This window comes from Aspergillus uvarum, assembly GCF_003184745.1.
Source record: "Aspergillus uvarum CBS 121591 unplaced genomic scaffold BO82scaffold_52, whole genome shotgun sequence".
Taxonomy (NCBI): Eukaryota; Fungi; Ascomycota; class Eurotiomycetes; order Eurotiales; family Aspergillaceae; genus Aspergillus; species Aspergillus uvarum.
The window spans coordinates 44,512-62,723 of NW_020291349.1; the positions used below are offsets into that span (position 1 = coordinate 44,512).

Sequence of the window (18,212 nt, forward strand, 5' to 3'; positions counted from 1 at the left end):
CCCCCCCCCCCCCCCCCCCCCCCCTCCCGTTACCCTACACCACCACCTGCCACCCAATACAATCCTAATGTACTGGACCCCCGCAGATCCGGAATCCCCTACACCTCCATCCGCGAAGGGTTGTATACTGAAGCCTTCCCCCTGTACTTCAACTGGTACCCCACCACGCAAACCATCGTCCTGCCCCAGCCCACGCCATCCACCACACCATCCGAAACCCCCGCAAACACCCAACGAATCACCTTCACCTCGCGCGAGGAACTCGGCCACGCCACCGCGCGCCTCCTCCTGCGGGGCGGGGGTAATTTTCGCAACCAGATCGTCGTGCTCAGCGCCCGAGAGACGCTGTCGTTCCGGCAGATTGTGGATCTGATTAACCAGCACCACCATGATGGGAAGGAGGGGGTGAGGATTGAGTTCGTACCGCCAGCCGAATATGTGGCCCGGAATGCGGCGGCGGATGAGGGCGGCAAGCCGGCGGGGTTCTTTGAGGCGATGGTCTCGTGGCATGAGGGGATCGCCAAGGGGGAGGCGGTGGTCGATGGGGATGGGTTGATGGCCGAGGTGCTGGGCAGGGAGCCGACGCGGGCGTCGGAGAGGATTCGGGAGTTGTTGAGCGAGGCAAGGGCGGAAGGGGGGTATACGTGGCATCAGAATTATGCTTAAGTCTTCTTCCACGTGGGTGTTAGGGTTGGGTTGTGGAGGTTGTGTGGCGTATACATCTAGGGGGGTGGGGTTATGATAAGGCAATATGTCTATTGCGGTGAATTGAGGAGGTACTGTACTGTACATGCAGATGAAACCCACTGATCTCGAAGACCTATACAAATAAATGACCCAGACTTTTTTCCCAACCCAGGCCCAACCCAGGCCCAACCCAGATCCAAACCCATGCAATCCAATATGGTCCTAGATAGTGACCAACACACAAACGAACGTACAGTAACATGCATACACCCCCCCAAAATCAAGCCCTAGGCCCCTCCCCCAACACCTCCTCCTCCCCCCACTGCCCACTCTCCGTCCGCCCCCTCCTCATCCTCTCCTTCCGGACATCATGCTGTGGAAACCCCGTATGCCGCGTCTCATCCATCGTCACCACCCTCTCCCCGCCATTACCAGCCCCCTCCACATCTTCTTGCTCCTCCTTCTCAAACTCGACCTCCTCATCCGCCCCAAACATCGACTCGCGCATAAACGGACTCCGCCTGCGGATCTCGGGCCCCTTGAGAATCAACACCACCGGCACAACCGACAGCGCCAGCCCAATGAACCCCAACAACGAACCCGCCCAGCCAAACCCCAGGGTATCGAACAACTCGTAACTCGCCAACGGCAAAAACGCCCCAAAGGTGTTCCGCCCCAAACTAGCAGCACTCAGCGCCGACGCCGCGTACTTCTCATACGCATCCGTCAGGTAATTGACCACCGCCATATAAATTGAATAGATGCCCAACCCCGCCGCCGCGATACCGCACGTCGGCACGATCCAATGCACGAAGGGGAAACTCGCCCACCCGTACCAGAACAGCCCGCCGGCGAACAGCAGACTCCCGAGGACGCTGGTGTACAGCCGGGCTTCGGGGATGGGGCGGCCGGGGATCTCCTTGTTGCGCTTCGCCGACCTGAGGTACAGCATATCCTGGAGCGGGTTGACGGCCGTGCCGATCACGGCGCCTACCGAGATGGCCAGCTGGATCAGGCCCGTGGCCAGCGTGCCCCAGCCGTAGTTGGTGGAGTAGGTCTGCACCACCGAGCTGAAGAACAGATACAGAATGCCCCAGGCGAAGCTGATCCACAGGGTAAAGAAGATGACGACCGGTTCGGTGAGCAGCATGCGGGTGGGCCGCTCGAAGGAGATCTGCAGCAGTCGCCACACGCTCGTGTTGTCCAGTTCCGCTTCTGCGTAGATCGGCCGCCCCGTCTCCTTGCGGAGCTTTTTGGCCCGCCGTTTGAGGATCACGTCGGCGCGGGTCTCGTGGAGGATGAACCAGAAGATCGGGAGGAGGCCCGTTAGGTAGATGATTTGGATGTAGAAGATCCTGTTTTGGAAAGGAAGGGGGAGCCAAATCAGTGGTTATTCACCGGGTGGGGGGGATGCAGCAACAAAGACTCACCATCGCCACGGATCATCCTTGTGGATCTGCACAATCGCCGACCCGATGAACGGCCCCAGCGCAATGCCGATGACGCTGGTCAGCCCGAACAGCGACATGGGCAGACTGCGCGCCCGGTCCCCGTACCACACGTCGCTGATGCTGCCGCCCACGATGTTGATCGAGACCGAGGAGGCCCCGCCCCCGAAGAACCGCGTCACCACCAGCGTCGCGAAGTTCTGCGCGAACGCCGACGGGAACAGCGAGATGATCAGGATGATGTACGCCACGAAGTAGCCGGGCATCCGCCCAGAGGCCTCGGTCAGCGGCACGAAGATCAGCGGCCAGAACGCGGCGCCCATGTTCCACGAGCACGTCGCCCAGTACAGGTTGGGGAAGGGGGTGTTCTGCACGTGGAAGCGCGTCTCCATGTAGTCGTTGCCGGAGCCGTAGGAGCCGGCGGGGATACCGGTGAGGATGGAGCTAGGCGATCGCGTTAGGATGGATCTGAGTGGAAGAGATATCAGGCAGGGGGTCTTCTTACATGAAGCACACCGTGACAGTCAAGACCCATTTATACGCTGGACTCCAGTTGAATCTATCCGCACGCGTCAGTCCTTTTCAATCGTCCTTCGCCTATCCTGCGGTCCGCAGGTTCAACATACGGATTATCCGGATCATTCTTGCCATTCCAGGTGTGAAGCTCCAGATCCTCCTTGTCACGCAACTCGTTGCGGCTGACCACCCCGACATGGCGATCGCGGTGGAAGAACGATCGCACCCTGTGCATTGGATCAGCATCACCAAACCAACCCAACCCACAAATACCAGACACAACGCATTGACGACAATCAAACGACTTACCGCCCGAAAAACGAGTCATCGAAATCATTGGTATGCGCCGTACTGGCCCGCCGCATGGACGGGCGTCTATCCTCAGGAACAGCACTAGCACTCATGGTGAGGCAGCAGCAGCAGCAGCAGCAGCAACAGCAACCACAGTAACAGCTAGAACGGAATTCTGCATACCGCAGAACTTTCTCCCTTGATCCCTACACATTTTGTTATATACTTTCCACCCTTCCCACAAATCGGACCCTGGTTCGGCAGCCCGGTGACGGTCGGATGTCAAGGGATCGTTGTCGTCATGAACCTGCATTCGGGCCGAGTGGAGAAAGCCGGCCAATGCCGATACGTAGGCAATTTGTGTGCATTGATTATGAAATCCAACACATGATGGCATAGAGAAAAAAAGTGGAAGTCAGTGACAAAATTTGGTACACAGGACAAAAGAGTTTTGGTTGGGTTTGGGTGAAAGTGGAGTTGATCCAGAAGTGCAAATCAGCCGGTTTGAGGGTTTTCAGGGTTTGTTATGGGCGGATGACATCATGGGAGGGGAATCCATGAATGGATGACTTCATCCCCCGCTTTTCCAGCCAAGTTTGGCCCTAACCTGCCCAGCCCGCTCTTTCTGCTCTGTTTCGCTCTCTCGCTCTAGACACTCGGTGACATCGTATATGCACTATGCAAGTAGTACGCAGGAAAGTACGTACACGTACCTCTTGCATCTTGCAGGGATCCATGCCCCTCCATGCCCCTCCAACCCCTCATCCCCTCATCCGCTTCTCCCTCGTATTTATATCCCCTCCGTTTCCCCTGTTGCTCTTTTCCCAGAATCATTCAATCCAACTCTTCCAAACTCAATTCCATTCATCCAAAACTCTCTCTCTCTCTCTCTATCTGAGACCTTCTACCTCCTTACATAAACCAACCCTCTCACCACCACCAAAATGCCCATCCCCGTCCCCAGCGCCAACAGCCTCCAAGACCTCTTTAGCCTCAAGGGCAAGGTCGTGATCATCACCGGCGCCTCCGGCCCGCGCGGTATGGGCATCGAGGCCGCGCGCGGCTGCGCCGAGATGGGCGCCGACGTCGCCATCACCTACGCCTCGCGCCCGGAGGGCGGCGAGAAGAACGCCGCCGAGCTGTCCAAGACCTACGGCGTCAAGGCCAAGGCCTACAAGTGCGACGTGGGCAGCTACGACAGCGTGCAGAAGCTGGTCGATGATGTGATCAAGGACTTCGGCAAGGTCGACGCCTTCATCGCCAACGCCGGCCGCACTGCCAACAGCGGCATCCTCGACGGCTCCGTCCAGGACTGGGAGGAGGTCATCCAGACCGACCTCAACGGCACCTTCCACTGCGCCAAGGCGATCGGCCCCCACTTCAAGAAGCAGGGCAAGGGCAGCTTCGTGATTACGTCGAGCATGTCCGGCCACATCGCCAACTTTCCCCAGGAGCAGACCTCCTACAACGTCGCCAAGGCCGGCTGCATTCACATGGCCAAGTCGCTGGCCAACGAGTGGCGCGACTTCGCCCGCGTCAACAGCATCTCCCCCGGTTACATCGACACCGGTCTCTCCGACTTTGTCGACCAGAAGGTCCAGGATCTGTGGATGTCCATGATCCCCATGGGCCGCAACGGTGATGCCAAGGAGTTGAAGGGTGCCTATGTCTACCTCGTTAGCGATGCGAGCTCGTACACGACTGGTGCCGATTTGTTGATTGACGGTGGTTACTGCGTGCGGTAAATGTATCCCTGGAGGATATAAATAGAGATACCTACCTAGCTTTTTTTGATGAGGTTATAATGATAATGTCAGGAACGTTTCATGATAATTTGATTTTTCTTTGCCAGTAGAAGTCGAGATCGAACTTGGGGGAAAGATGTACTCCGCAGAGCCCGGCTAATCACTGGGGGCCAGTGCACAGAGGGATGAGATAGATTCTAGGCATCTCAGTGGTGCATTCGGCTGCAGGGTTCTGTTTCCGGTGTCTTCCGTCCGTGCTCCACTTTCTCTTTGGGGGGACAATGATCGTTAAAGTTATCGTATACGCTGCGAGTTCGTATCAAAAAAACGCCTCTTTTCGGGTTGTTCGGTATATTGGACCAATTATGCATGGCCAAGTCACTGTCGTCGAGCTATACGTAGATACATCACGAACTTTCGCGTAGACATGTACGACAAGACCCTCCACTTGAAAGGCCTCGTTACATCTTTCCTTTACCATTACCATTCTCCCCCCCGGATTCCGTCTCGGTTTCATCGACCACGTCCGCCACGTGCAGCATACGCGGCAAAGTGCGCGCCAGGCGCGGCGGGTCCAGCACGCTCTTGGACTGCATGAAGATCTCGTCGATCTCTTCCAGCGACCGGCCGTTGGTCTCCGGGAAGAAGAAATATACCGTCGGCACGATCGCCGCATTCAGCACGGCGAAGATGATGTAGTACCGCCACGAGATGGTGTCAAATCCCACCGGTGTCACCTCCGCTAATAAGAAATTGAATGTCCACACGGCCGCCGTCGACACCGCACTGATAGCGGCCCGCAGCTGCAGCGGCGCCACCTCGGTTGCGTACAAGAAAGTGAGGCCCGAGTAGCCCACGGTGAAGATGAACTCGAAGACGAACAGAAATATCACGGCCACGACCAGCGCCGCTGTATTGTTTGGCAGCGAGGTCGTGCCTGCCAGAATCGCCATAGACACTGACATCCCCGCTGCGCTCCACAGCATCAGCACGCGACGGCCCAGCCTGTCGATCGTGAAGAAGGCCAAAAATCCGCCCAGCGGCTGCGTCAGGCACATGGCGGCGGCTAGAACACGTGACTGTAGCGCGCCTAAACCTAGATATTGCTGAAATATTGTCGTCGCGAAAAAAGTAATCAAGTTGATACCACACATCTGTTGGAACATTTGACCTGTAGCCGCCAGTACCGCGCGGTGGAATAGGCGCTGCTCCCCCATGCTCAGGAGATCCTTCCAGGAACCAGACCCGGTCAGGGCCAGCGATCGTTCGATGTCGCGCACGCCCAGCGTGATCACGGCATCCTCCGGGTCGGCGTCCGCCAGCGCGGCCAGGATCACGCGGGCTTCCTCGGAGCGGCCGCGCTTGAGCAACCACCGAGGCGACTCGGGCATCGCCATCACGAGGGCCATCACCATTAAGGACAGCACCACCTGGAGCGCCAGCGGGAACCGCCAGGACACCGAGCTCCCCGTCACAAAGTAGAAGCCAAAGTCAACCCATAGCGAGATGGTAATACCCGCGCCGATGAAGATGCCATCCATCACCACGTGGGCGCCCCGTTTGCTGGGCTGGGAGATTTCGGCCTGCCACACCGGGACGGTGGCAACATAGCCGCCGGTGCCGAGTCCTAATACCAGCCGAGCGACGATGAACTGGGCCAAGCCGAACGAAGTCGCCATGAGAATGGCCCCAATCATTGACACGGCGGATGCGAGAAAGATGACCCGGCGGCGACCTAGGAGATCGCCCAGGTAGATGCATGACAGTGAACCGAAAATGCCTCCGACGGTGTAGAGGGCAATTACCGTGCCTATGAGCAGTTAGATCTCCATCCTAAACAACGTGAAGAGCCGGATGAAAAGAATTACCCTGGATGGTCGAGTTGTAGCTTTGCTGCGCACCCGTCGTGGTGAGCGTGTTCATCTGCGGAAATGTTCTGATGAACGACTCGAGGGTGAGCAAGCCGCCTGTGACGGCCTGGTTATAGCCATAACACACGAATGCCGGGCAAACGACGAGCCACATCACGGCACGTTCCAATTGCGAGCCCCGCAGGCCAAAATAGGGCGACATGCTGGCACGTTGTATGGATGGGGCCCGAAGCGGCGAGGGAGCATCCAAGGGAGAATTATGTGCGATAATCACAACAGTCGGCCAGGATCCTGTCCGGCACCTAACAATGACTGTCAAATCGACTGAAACTAAGCCATTGGAAACCCTTTTTTGTATAGATCCAGCTTGATCACTTTATAGAAAACCCTCCGATGTTCGCTGGTGGATGGCCGGTCATCGCCGGTGGCCGTGGCAAGACCCGCCGCATTGACCAGGTTTCCCCAGATTTCAGTTTCTTGGACAAGGCACGGCGCGAGTCGCCAGTACGGAAGAGGGAAAGACGCGAGAGAATGTAAGCGAGGCCCCGGGCAACGCCTCCCTCTTGACCCCACTGGATACTACAGGCGATCGTCGATGGCAGTCCCCACTAGCCGGGATGGCTTCCATCGGACCCGGCCGATGGGGGGCAATGGACCTCGGGCCAGGGCCAACCCAGCCAGCAACGAGGAGGTTTGTGCAACTGCGATGCTACCTCACTCTCTAATTGACCTTCCAAGACAGTATGAGAGGGGATTGAGGGGTTTCTTCAACGTTTGTTTGGGTGGGATGTATTTCCATCCCTGGCGAGGTTAAAGTCACATGTGGCAGAAGATCAGCCATCATGAAGGGTGAACACGAGAAATTCCATCGGGGCGGCAGTTCGTTAGCTCCGCTTATGAGGCCGTTTTCGAACGGAGATTCTTGTCATGTCATCGCGGTCCAGGGAAGATAAGACTTCGTGTGTAGCCGAAATGGCGGGCGGTTTCATCGATACTATCAAACTTGGTCAGTGATTCTTGTAACCGGGACAGTAATGGGCAAGATAGATAAGATATAAGATAATGGGAGAATCATCGACAAGAGGGCTATTACCTCTTGACTGGGATGTCGGCAAATTATCTATCAGGACAACTGCCTGGTGGAACCCCGTTTGTCGTGAGTATGACACATCGTGGTGACTGTAGCGATCCAGCCTGGGCCGGAAGTCCGGGACATTCGCAGTGCAAATCGGCTGGAGCGCGGTGGACTTTAGCTTTGCTCTGTGATTGGCGGACGCTGTGTAGCTTGCAAGGCATATATAGCATATGTTTGACTACTTGTGGCTGCTGCTCATGGCTCGGAGTGTGAACGTAATCTGGAAGATGAGGATGGAAGGGTGTTGGAGAAGCTTGGAGAAGCCGGGCAGGGGATTGCAACCACACTGTGGTCATGTGACTGTGCAAATCGCACCGGTTGCGCGATCTCAGTAGGTCTCTATATCAACCTTGTGGACTTGGTACAGGGGATTGTATGCTCGGACTTGACCGATCCCAATCCTACAAAGCGCTGTGTGAGAAGATCCGCTGCTATATATTTATGCACTAGTGTCCTCCGCAGGACTTGATATCCCAGAATGACTACACAGCATAAGGTGAAGGTGAATGTCACTAATGACGATTTAGTGGCTTTCAAGATAAGGTCAGCTAGAGTACTCTTCAGCCAGGTACCAGTTAAACGAGAATGTGTACGTATTGGTGTGATACTCACGACATACCATAAACAATTGATTCAGAGAGCGTACAAATAGGATATATTGGCAATAGAGAAGACTATATACATCAACTGGGTCCCATAGCTCAGTTGGTTAGAGCGTAACGCTAATAACGTTAAAGTCGAGGGTTCGACCCCCTCTGGGACCATCTCTTTTTTGCTTTTTTTTTCACGTTCTTTTTCTTATTACCCTCTTTTTCGGTTGGTGGTGGACAGGAATATCTGAAAATCCGACTATCTTATCGACATATCGCGCGGCGGATAGTTAAATTGCGGAGTTAGTCCTTTCCCACAATTTGGAAAGGGCCTGACCAGGGTGCCCAACATTGAAAAATTGAGGGTCGATCAGCAGCCTCTGAGTCGTCTACTACCTAGTACATGTATCAAGAATAAGGATTCGAAATTCCCCAGGAGCATTTGCATCAATATGCTCTAGGGTATGGGACGCGAGACGGGCTTTCTTTGGGCATTATATCATTGTAGCGGGGTTGTTTGCCCTTCGTCCATCCTCAATGCCACAGTACGGTGGGCATTCGAGACCGTTTCAAGCCTTACATAAAGACAGTACGAAAGTAGCACCGAAGTCAATTATCATCAAACTACATCTAACAATATACGTGCACATACGTCTAAAAATCACTTAACCTTAGTTTTGCTAACCACTCTCCCATCCGCAACCCTAACGGTTACCTCCACCTTGCCCTTCACCGGATCAACAGCCTCCAACCGCACCACCGAACCCTCTTCATTTCCACCGCCATCCACCCCCCCAATCTTTGCCACCACCGCGCCAATGAATTGCCGATCCTCCTCTTCCTCCAAGAAACGGGTATCCGGCCTCCAAATCCCGTCCATATACCGCTCCGTCAGCTCCTCGATCTGTTCCTCCCTCCAACCGACCGGATATCTTGCCAGCTCGTACAGTAGTTCCCACCGCTCCCGATGAGGTTGTGTGATCGGGGTATATCCATACGTGTAAATGGAAGTCCAATCCCACCATCGTTGCTGTTGAATATACGTGCCATCGATGGTAGCATCGTCGCCACCATCAGCATGGCTATCCGACAATTCTAATTCACAGGCCCGCTTTGCACCTTCCTCACGCAGGCAGCGCAGCACCTCCGGAAAAGAATGGTATGCTTCTGCAGCTCGAGAAGGTGGACCCTGCCCGTCCTCATAGACGATCTGTTCGTCTACAGCGGCCCGCTGTGCTGGACCCGGCTTATACGTGGCCAGTTTCTCCATATGGGCTCGGCGACTGAGCTCGGCGGAGTGCAGGGCATGGTCGAGGACAGTAAAGCCACGAGGCTTGCTGGGATCAAGATCATTCAGGCGCGATCGCAGGCCCAAAGAAAGAAGCAGAGTGGTAGTTCGTATTTTGCCGCGGACTGCGGCGGCTGTGAGACTATGTGTTGCTCCTGGGTTAGGGAGGAACAGTTTCTGGTAAGTCTCATGGATGTCTCCGGTGTCCCTCGTCCTGCTCTCTGTGGCGGATCTGCCAGAAGAGATGTATTGCAGGACAGCGGTGATCAGTTCATAAGTCTCTTTATCATGAAGAACGCAGTTATTGGCGATGGCGAAAAAAATATCTTTGCCTTGATCCGTGAGGAGTGTTGGCGAGGCACCTTTTTGTAACAGGAAGAGACCACGCCTAGCTGGAGCGTCTTTGGTTTCGAATGCGATCGATAAAGGAGTGGCGCCCCGGCGGGTCTGCGCGTTGAGGTCTGCTGGAGGATCGTGCTCAAGCAGGATCTCGCACGCTTGTTCGAATTCGTCCTCGGGGTGATATGTTGTTGACAGAGAATGCAGGGGCGTGTCATTCTCGAATTTGTTCCGGATGTCTATGTCGGGCATGGCAGTGACAATCCGTCGGAGGGTAGGGATGTATGAGCTTGGGTAGTCTAGCCGGGGGCCCACGATCGAGGCCCACGAGTGAAGTACTAAATCTTCCTGTCAAGTTTATGCGACAAATGACAAAGGGAACTGCCCAGGACATACCAGTGTCTCCCGCCGACAAGATTGATTTGTGAAGGTCTGCACCCGCATCGAGCAGGGCGCTGACTATGCCACCATTCCAGACCCCCAGATCGACGGCAGCAGCAATGGGGCTGAGCGGTGGATATCCCGTGTCCTTAGCATTTACATCCGCCCCAGCATCTAGCAGGAGACGAATTAGCTTGCTTGTATGATCGAGATATGTCTCCCAGTTGCCGTGTCGGATCCATGCGTGCCAATGGTGGGGAAGGTAGCCATGTCGCTCAGGGAAGTACTTTGTCATGCTGTGGAGCATGTTTCTGCCCATCGAGTCGTTGAGCCTGCCATCCGCTCCACGGTTCACGAGAGTCCTAGCGACTTCGACATCACCAAACCACGCAGCAAGTGCAAGAGGCGTGGTTGCGCTATCACAGCTATAGTAACTCGCATTCACATTGGCACCTAGATCGATGAGGGTATTCATTGCTGTTAGGTTGCGAAAGGCCGCAGCCCAATGCAGGGGCGTCCCATGAGGTAGTTCAAAGGGGCTTTGTAGCGTAAGCAATGACTAAACTAGGATAAGGCTTATGGAAACTCACTAATGCACGATCTGGATTCGTTCTGGAAATCCTCCACTATTCTCGCCCACCACGGGTCGGATGACAGCGTTGACATCAGCACCTGCTGCAACTAGCTGCTGTGCAGTCAAGTGGGCGGCTTCATCCGGCAACATGAAGAGCCAATGCAACGGAGATAATCCAGTCGGTCGTGTTGTACGAGACGCATCTGCCTTTCTTTGAAGAAGGTACTGAATCACACTTGCATGACCAGCCTGGCATGCTTTGTAAAGTGGAGTCTCTCCACTATCGTTCTCGACATCAACAGCTGTGTCCGCTTCGTCAAGGAGTGATCGAATCGTATCAAGCTCTCCCAACGCAGCAGCTGCATGGATGATGGTATTTCCCCTTTGATCAACTATCAACCCATGTTCCAGCTTCCATTTGACAGCCTTCTGGGGACTGCATGCGGCATCTACCACAGCCTGTTTTCCCAGGAAAGGATCTGCACATAGTCCGCCATTTCGACGAAAAGTGCTCTTCGCCTGTTCCAGCTTCTCACTGGTAAGAGTGGATGGAGGAGCAAAAAGATATCCTTCAGCGACGGCTTTGAAAGTCCAATCTTCCAGCACCTTCGCCTCGAACTCGGGTGATCGGTCATGAGCAGCCATTACTTGAGCATAAACAGCCCTTGCTGGAGAATAGCCACCCTTCGCGGCGTCAGTCACGTACAAAAGAAGACGATCAAGATATGAGGGCTTGGCCCCTGTCACGGTCTGCGCCATTCCCAGTAGGACATCGCCCGGGGTGTCTGCCGACGCACCCTGCTTCGCCGCCATGTATTGTGCTTCCAGCTCGGCCAAAACGGAAGGATCCAGTCGGTACCAAAACAATGGCCCTTTGTTGTACATTGGGTCCAACGTACCAACATATGGAGCAGATTCACTTCCGATCTTGGCAAGAGATAACCTATTCACTTAGAATCTCTTCGTAAGAAGATATCAGGGGTACACATACCAAGAAGCATACGCAGGAGTATCCGTCTTCAACAGCTGAGAAGTCGGTAGCGGTCGATTCCTTGGATCTTCCGCGAGAAGTTTGAGAATCGCCTTACGAAGCTCCGCACGCAATGCAGAAGGTATATCTTCACGCTCATACAGCATCTCAGAGATCTCCTCGCTTGCATTTTCGGGGTCTTCGTCAAGATCGACCGGCTCTCCTCGATTGACAAACATGGATAGCACCGTCAGACCGAAGCTGTATGCATCGAATCGAAACATCAGATCCGGCTTGAAAGGACAGAAGCGCGTCAAATCATCGTTGGCCACCTCGGGCGCCAGCCACGCCGGCGTTCCACGATAGTCACTTATAGTAAGCCGAGCGTCGGGGGCCTCCAGATCGATGCAGACCCCAAAGTCACTTAACTTAGCTCTAAAAGGCACTTTCTCGCTCTCCATGCCAAATACAAGCACGTTGTCTGGCTTAAGATCACCATGCACTATTTGCAGATGATGCAATGCCTCAATGCCATTCGCAACATCCAAGCTTAATTGATACTTGGCTTCGGACGAGCAGCCATTGTCAACTGCGAGGAAGTCCGTCAATGGCATCAAAGCGGCTTCCACGAAAAGGACCGGAACCGGCATATCAGCGAAGGGATAGTCATATCCCCACGCGATCAGCCGAACAATATTGGGGTGACGCCGCAGGGACGGATTGCAGAGAGCGAGTAGCTCTAGTCCGAGTGTGCGCAATTGAAGACGATAATCTGGGGTGTCTGCAAATCGCTGGGCGGCTTTTCGGGAAAGAGGCACGTTCACCCGCTTGATTACCAGACCCTCATTGCCGGTATATCCTTCATGCGACTTTTCCTTGAAGACAGTAAACTGGGAGCCAGCGCCGATCTTCGTTGCTCGCGTCGCCAGGTTGAGGGCCTTCAACAGTCGCGGTCCATGGATTCCAGTCTGGGACAATATGCCCGCAAATTGAGATACTGTGCTTAGAATCGCCGACTCTCCATTCCGGGTTGCAGTAATCGCTGCTTCCAAAAGGTCACTAGAATGTACCGACGACAGGTTCAGGCTATCGAGATCCAGGTCCAAATCCACAACATCATAGCTATCGGCAGTGCCGGAGGCCCAGTCCCTCAACGATGGAGAAAGATCCCCATTATCCAGAGAGGAGAGAAGGTCGAAAGACTCATCGTCCGACATGGTTGCGTATGCGAATGTCAAGGGATGTACTTTTTGACGCGCAAGGCGGGGGAAGGAAGTATTTGTTCTTCACTACCGGCCTGTAAACGAACCGGTGGCGGCGCTATGGATCTAGAGCTATATTAGCCCCTCACTATGCTTATTAGCCGGCATTTCTTCAGCCGCGTCTGACATTTATGACACCCTGTCAGCCCCCCACCCCCTCCCCTCTGTGCCGTCCGTGCTTTTATCATCCGTCGCTCGCCCTCAATCAATTGCAACGACCGAAGCGATCGCATCCAAAATGGATGTTTACGGCACAGCGGTAACGGCCATCACGCAGGCCTACCAGGTAACCGTTTTTATCCAAGGCGTTATCTCTGACATCAAATCCTTCGATGAGGACCGGGCGGAAGTCCGCCTGAAGCTGAACGTGCAGCTCTCGACACTGCTCTTTTTCCGTCGCATTTTTGTTCACCCTGATCATGGCCTGCTCCTGCCCGGAAAACTCGACCCTTTCATTGCACAAACCATCGAGGGCCTACTCGTTCAAATGCGCAAGACATTGACCGAGTATGAGCTTGTGGCTGTCAAGTATGGCCTTGTGATAGGCGATGAAGAGGACGGAGGCTTGGAGAGACCCGAGCAAGTCAAAGAATCACTCCTGCAACGCATCAAGACCAAAGCCACGTCCCTGAAGCTGAAGGGCTATGATTGGTCGTTGTTCGACAAGAAACGGGTGCACAAGATACTTGAAGCCTATACCAGCTGGTCGGCCGATTTGCGCAATTTGATGCAGCATCTATCCCAGGATACACTGTCCCGGGTAGTGGATGAGAACGATCAGGGCCTCAAGGCGACCGTGCTGGAGCCTGTGATCAAGCGGCGAAAACTGATCGAAGCGCATGCTCCGGCTGACTTTCAGAGCTTGAAAGGCCAAGTCAGTGAGGAAGGTAACGTGTCGGGCGGCTATCAATTGGGAAGCTGGAAACCATCCGGCTCGACATCCGGCACGCCGGTGGTGATAGAATTTCATGAGTATGAAGGCATGTTGAAAGGCGGTGATCTCGAACCAGATGAGATTGAAGAGTTGAAAGAGCCCATTCGCAATCTAGCTTGGCTTTTGAAAAACAGCACCTTCAGTAGTCACAAGTCCTCCGAGACTGAACCAGGGTTAGAGCCACCTCAGATTTATGCGATGGAGTGTTTAGGGTTCATCGACCAGCCGGAAGAGGAGCGCAACGTCTTCCTCTATAAACTTCCAACTTCAGATGAGGTGGATCAGCCACAAGACACAGCAGCGACATCAAAACTCACCACCCTCCATAGCTTCATCAACGCTGTAGATCGGGAGAACAAACGACCACTCAAACGGCCATCCTTGAATGATAGGTTCAGCATGGCGCATTGCCTCGCAGTGACCCTACTAAATGTCCACGCCTCGAAGTGGGTTCACAAGAATGTCTGGAGCAAAGGAATCCTCTTGTTTTTGCAGACTCCAGCAGGCGTCCGCACCTCGGGCCTTCAGGCGCACCGATTGTCAAGCACCCCAAAGTCCCAAGATCGAATACTCGCCTATCTGAGTGACTGGGGCTACGCACGGTCTGAGCAACAGGGCACGGACATGCGTGGAGACTTCGAACCCGAAGCGAACCTCTACCGTCATCCTGATCGACAGGGAAAACCCACCCGACAGTTTCAACGGCGCCATGACATCTACGCCTTGGGTGTGGTGCTGTTGGAGATTGGCCTTTGGGTGACGTTGTCTCGACTGATGGAGTCTAAAATCCGCGACGCCGAAAAGAACGGACGACTACCAAGGCCTAAAAAGGTCGCCTCGGATTTGACTGCGCTAGCCCAGCAGAATCTGCCAAAGGAGATGGGCGACGGTTATGCCCAGGCCACGATAAATTGTCTGACAGGGAATTTTCGCGACGGGGATGCAGAACTTGCCTTGGAATTTCAAGAGAAGGTGGTGAATGTGCTGGCTCAGGGAATAAAGCTGTAAGAAGTTCGTTGCACAAGAATGTATTGGATTGAACTCGCTTGAAATTCCGTTCTGCTATCGATCTCTCTTTTCTAGTTTAGCCTTGACCTTCTGTTCGTAATGATCCTTCCATCGTGCGAGAACGGCTGCCCGCTGACCATCAGAGGCCAGCTGGAGCTCTGCGATACCCTGAGCAATGCGTGATTTCACTACACAACATCGCCTATTCTTTCCATAGGAATTGGCAATGCTGCGATGAATCCCATTCAGAGGGTATCCCAGCAAGCCCCATAGACCTATACATAACAGTCAGTGATGCGCACGCCAGACCAGAGAAGCCATTCGAAGCCTACCCGCTTGAGGTTTGATCAACAGTCCTCCGATACCCTTGCCAACCCCGGATGCTAGACCGGGAGCACCTTGGCTATCCCATCCTTGATGAGGTTGAGTCACGACGCCAGTGATCCCATCGTACCAGCTGTACACGAACTCCTGTGACACGTTAGCCATCTGTGACAAAGCAGTACCTCATACGGTGAGTCTAACCTGGCCAGCTGCGACGAATCCTGACTTGACTCCTGTGGCTATGGGTGCCTCTCTCACAGTTTGGTCGTGGTAGAATCGAGGAGCATTGTGGAATGTATGGCACAATATGAATGTGACGCTCATTGGGATCTCAATGATCCAGTCCAATAATTGACGTCCAGTGTAGCCAGAATTGATGAGTATATTACTTACAGACGCCGTGCCACGGTTCATGGCCGGCATGTCCAGGGAGCTCTGGCTGGAGGATGATTTAAGCGAATTACTCGAAGGGACGATGGAGATGCCGGAGTCTGATCGTTGACGCGTCTCGGGCTTATCTGTCAGAGTTGTCGAGCGCGACGGGGGAGCAGGCGCTTGCGTCGCGCAATAGCTCGAGAGACTATACCTCTCGGCGAATCTGATGGAACGCGACCGTGCGAAGTTTTGTACTAATTGAACAGGCATCTCGACCAAGCCTGTGAAAAAGTTCGTGAGAGATCCAGCGAACATCTCAGCTCCGGGGAGACCTGGAACGCCCGGATCAAGGTTCGTATCGTAGGATTTAATGCGAAGTCTGTCAAAGATGAGTCTACCGAAAAAATATGGAAATGCAAGAGAGCGTACAACTTAATGTTTTTTGGGTCTAGCTGCTTTGAGTGAACAAGGACTGCAGCAGCGAATGCACTGAGAAAAATGCTTGTGTGCTGCACTCGCCATACAGCCGGACGGTCAGGGCACAAAGCGCATCTCAACCTATTCAGGCTCAAATGCTTATGGAAGCTTTCCATTGCTGCTGCGGCACCTTGCTCGGTTTGAATCTTACAGCTCAAGACCTTGGCTTGCTCTTTAATCTCGGGTTCCATGCAGTGCCGGATTGCGCCCGCAAGCTTATCGGCTGTCAATAATTTAGAGGGGATTGGCGCAGGCCCAGCACCATTGGAGGCAACAAGCATCCCCCAGAAAGGTTGATCACCGAAGAATGGAACAATAACGGTGGGCCGGCCCAAGGCTAACCCGGTTGCTGTCGTTCCTGCACCACCATGATGGACAACGCATGATACCCGGGAGAACAGCCAGTCGTGCGGACAATTGCCTAGGAAGTAGACATTCGGGTCATCAGCCTCGTCAGCACCGATATTACCCCAACCCTTGGATACTACTGCTCGCTGACCGGACATTCGAACGGCCTCGAGGATGGTTTGCGTCAGTGCTTCCGGGTCGTCGACAACAATGGATCCGAACCCGATGTAGATCGGTGGTGGTCCAGCTTCAAGAAAATCGACTAGATCTTGAGGCGGCTCATACTTGTCGTCATGCGGCACAAAGGAGAACCCAACTACATCGATATGATCGAGCCAATCGTCAGGCTTCGGCAAGAGGGAAGGAGACCTAAACACCCCGTTTAATTCGAGCTCCCAACAAATGGATATCCTTCAGTTGTACGTACCACAGATATGTGAAAGGGATTCTCAGCCGAGAAAGAAGGCTGGGTGCACGCATAGAATCCAGTCGCTCCAGTCCCAGCTCATGGCGGCGGAATTCGTTGATCAGGTCACCCACGCCTTGCCATATAACCGTTTCCGCTATCATGTACGACATCAGCTTTCCTACTGACGATTTGGTATTTGTCGAGCGAACTTTCGCCAGTGGATGTGAAAAGGCTTGCGTGGGCGACCATGGCATCCTGTGCTCCATGTAAACATTTAACAAGAAGAAAAGAACCACTATCGAATAACTCACGTAAACATCAAATGAAGAGGAATCCCCATCTTCTCTGCGCAGTGAATGTGTGCAAAGCTCGGTGGGTTGGCAATAATAGCATCTGCGACGAATGGCGGCGCACCGGTACACTCAGCCGGATTGAAGGGGTGAATGCCTTCCCCAGGCTCAAAACACGATCGCCAGCAGCCACCAAGAATCTCTCGCACATCCTTCCTCCGTCGACTGATATCCCCCTGCGTGATTGCTTCCACCTTAGGGACCAGGTTGGGGTTCTTGACCATAAACGACATGAGCTGCGCCGGATCTCCTCCGATGTTGAAGAACTCCAAGTCATGGGCGCGCACAAAGTCTCGGAATACTAGGTGCGTGGCTAACCGTACGCGATGACCGTGTTTCTGCAGTTCCTGTCCAAGCGCAATGAAAGGTTGCACATCCCCACGAGAACCCACGACGTGCATGACCACATTCAGCCGGAGCGGAAACCGCGTGGCGCTATCTTCGGGCATCCACGGACGATGATGCTCAGCCTGGTGCCGTAGGACATCGAGGAAGCCCGCAAGGCGGGGACAGTTCTCCTGTAGGTCGACGAGCAAGCGTCCATCATCTAGGAATCATTCATAAGATTAGCGACCGTGCCCATGATTGGTGTCCGAAATCGAGAGTGATACCTGTAACTGCACTCTCTGCTAGGAGGCCCGGAATGAGGGCCTTGAGCGCCTTTGCCTCGCATAGTTGAGGATTGATCGTTTCAGTCATGGCTGGGAGTAGCTGCTGATTTGAGAGCTTGGGATGGGATAGTTTGAGTATCTCATGTCCAGACAAAAGAGGCCACCATGCTTGTCTGGCAGTCCTCACTTGACTTTGTTCCTGGCATTTTTCAGACAGCAGATGTGCATGACAAGTTGCTTATTTGGATTCCTGGCTCTGTGGCGTCAGTGGTGTTCGAT

The 18,212-nt window shown here is 54.1% G+C and overlaps 7 protein-coding genes and 1 non-coding gene across 8 annotated transcripts in view; 4 read left to right on the forward strand and 4 right to left on the reverse strand.

Moving 5' to 3' along the window:
* The window catches only part of BO82DRAFT_376883 (putative NmrA-like family protein), a gene marked incomplete at both ends in the record, with an annotated part of 1,215 nt that extends 549 nt beyond the window's left edge, over positions 1 to 666 (forward strand). The window contains one exon of the mRNA XM_025637551.1: positions 119 to 666. Coding sequence (XP_025488993.1) covers positions 119 to 666 — 548 coding nt within the window. The remainder of the gene's footprint in view (positions 1 to 118) is intronic.
* A 301-nt stretch (positions 667 to 967) lies between these two features.
* BO82DRAFT_341704 (putative MFS multidrug transporter) lies at positions 968 to 3,391 on the reverse strand (the record flags this gene model as incomplete). The annotated part of the gene is made up of 5 exons (XM_025633559.1): positions 2,961 to 3,391; positions 2,762 to 2,878; positions 2,641 to 2,694; positions 2,118 to 2,579; positions 968 to 2,042 (listed from the first exon to the last, which is right to left on the reverse strand). The coding sequence occupies exons 1-5, from the start codon at positions 3,053 to 3,055 to the stop codon at positions 968 to 970; spliced, it is 1,803 nt and encodes a 600-aa protein (XP_025488994.1). The 5' UTR covers positions 3,056 to 3,391.
* Positions 3,392 to 3,690: 299 nt separating this feature from the next.
* BO82DRAFT_356974 (SDR family oxidoreductase) lies at positions 3,691 to 4,781 on the forward strand. The gene has a single exon (XM_025635884.1). The coding sequence runs from the start codon at positions 3,887 to 3,889 to the stop codon at positions 4,685 to 4,687; it is 801 nt and encodes a 266-aa protein (XP_025488995.1). The 5' UTR covers positions 3,691 to 3,886; the 3' UTR covers positions 4,688 to 4,781.
* A 365-nt stretch (positions 4,782 to 5,146) lies between these two features.
* Positions 5,147 to 6,760, reverse strand: BO82DRAFT_434664 (putative MFS sugar transporter; the record flags this gene model as incomplete). Its single annotated transcript, XM_025640959.1, has 2 exons — positions 5,147 to 6,497; positions 6,556 to 6,760. 2 exons carry the CDS (start codon positions 6,758 to 6,760, stop codon positions 5,149 to 5,151), a joined length of 1,554 nt encoding a protein of 517 aa, XP_025488996.1.
* A 1,623-nt stretch (positions 6,761 to 8,383) lies between these two features.
* Positions 8,384 to 8,457, forward strand: BO82DRAFT_t241. Its single transcript has one exon. It is a non-coding gene; the product is annotated as a tRNA-Ile (tRNA).
* A 487-nt stretch (positions 8,458 to 8,944) lies between these two features.
* Positions 8,945 to 13,052, reverse strand: BO82DRAFT_290273 (ankyrin repeat protein; the record flags this gene model as incomplete). Its single annotated transcript, XM_025631680.1, has 4 exons — positions 8,945 to 10,248; positions 10,307 to 10,850; positions 10,890 to 11,792; positions 11,853 to 13,052. The coding sequence occupies 4 exons, from the start codon at positions 13,050 to 13,052 to the stop codon at positions 8,945 to 8,947; spliced, it is 3,951 nt and encodes a 1,316-aa protein (XP_025488997.1).
* A 194-nt stretch (positions 13,053 to 13,246) lies between these two features.
* BO82DRAFT_356976 (uncharacterized protein) lies at positions 13,247 to 15,204 on the forward strand. Its single transcript, XM_025635885.1, has one exon. It carries the CDS (start codon positions 13,336 to 13,338, stop codon positions 15,037 to 15,039), a length of 1,704 nt encoding a protein of 567 aa, XP_025488998.1. The 5' UTR covers positions 13,247 to 13,335; the 3' UTR covers positions 15,040 to 15,204.
* BO82DRAFT_421075 (glycosyltransferase) lies at positions 15,067 to 18,046 on the reverse strand. The gene is made up of 7 exons (XM_025640148.1): positions 17,934 to 18,046; positions 17,284 to 17,869; positions 16,991 to 17,227; positions 16,168 to 16,932; positions 15,565 to 16,117; positions 15,372 to 15,510; positions 15,067 to 15,314 (listed from the first exon to the last, which is right to left on the reverse strand). Exons 1-7 carry the CDS (start codon positions 18,019 to 18,021, stop codon positions 15,094 to 15,096), a joined length of 2,589 nt encoding a protein of 862 aa, XP_025488999.1. The 5' UTR covers positions 18,022 to 18,046; the 3' UTR covers positions 15,067 to 15,093.
* Between the last annotated feature and the right edge of the window lie 166 nt (positions 18,047 to 18,212).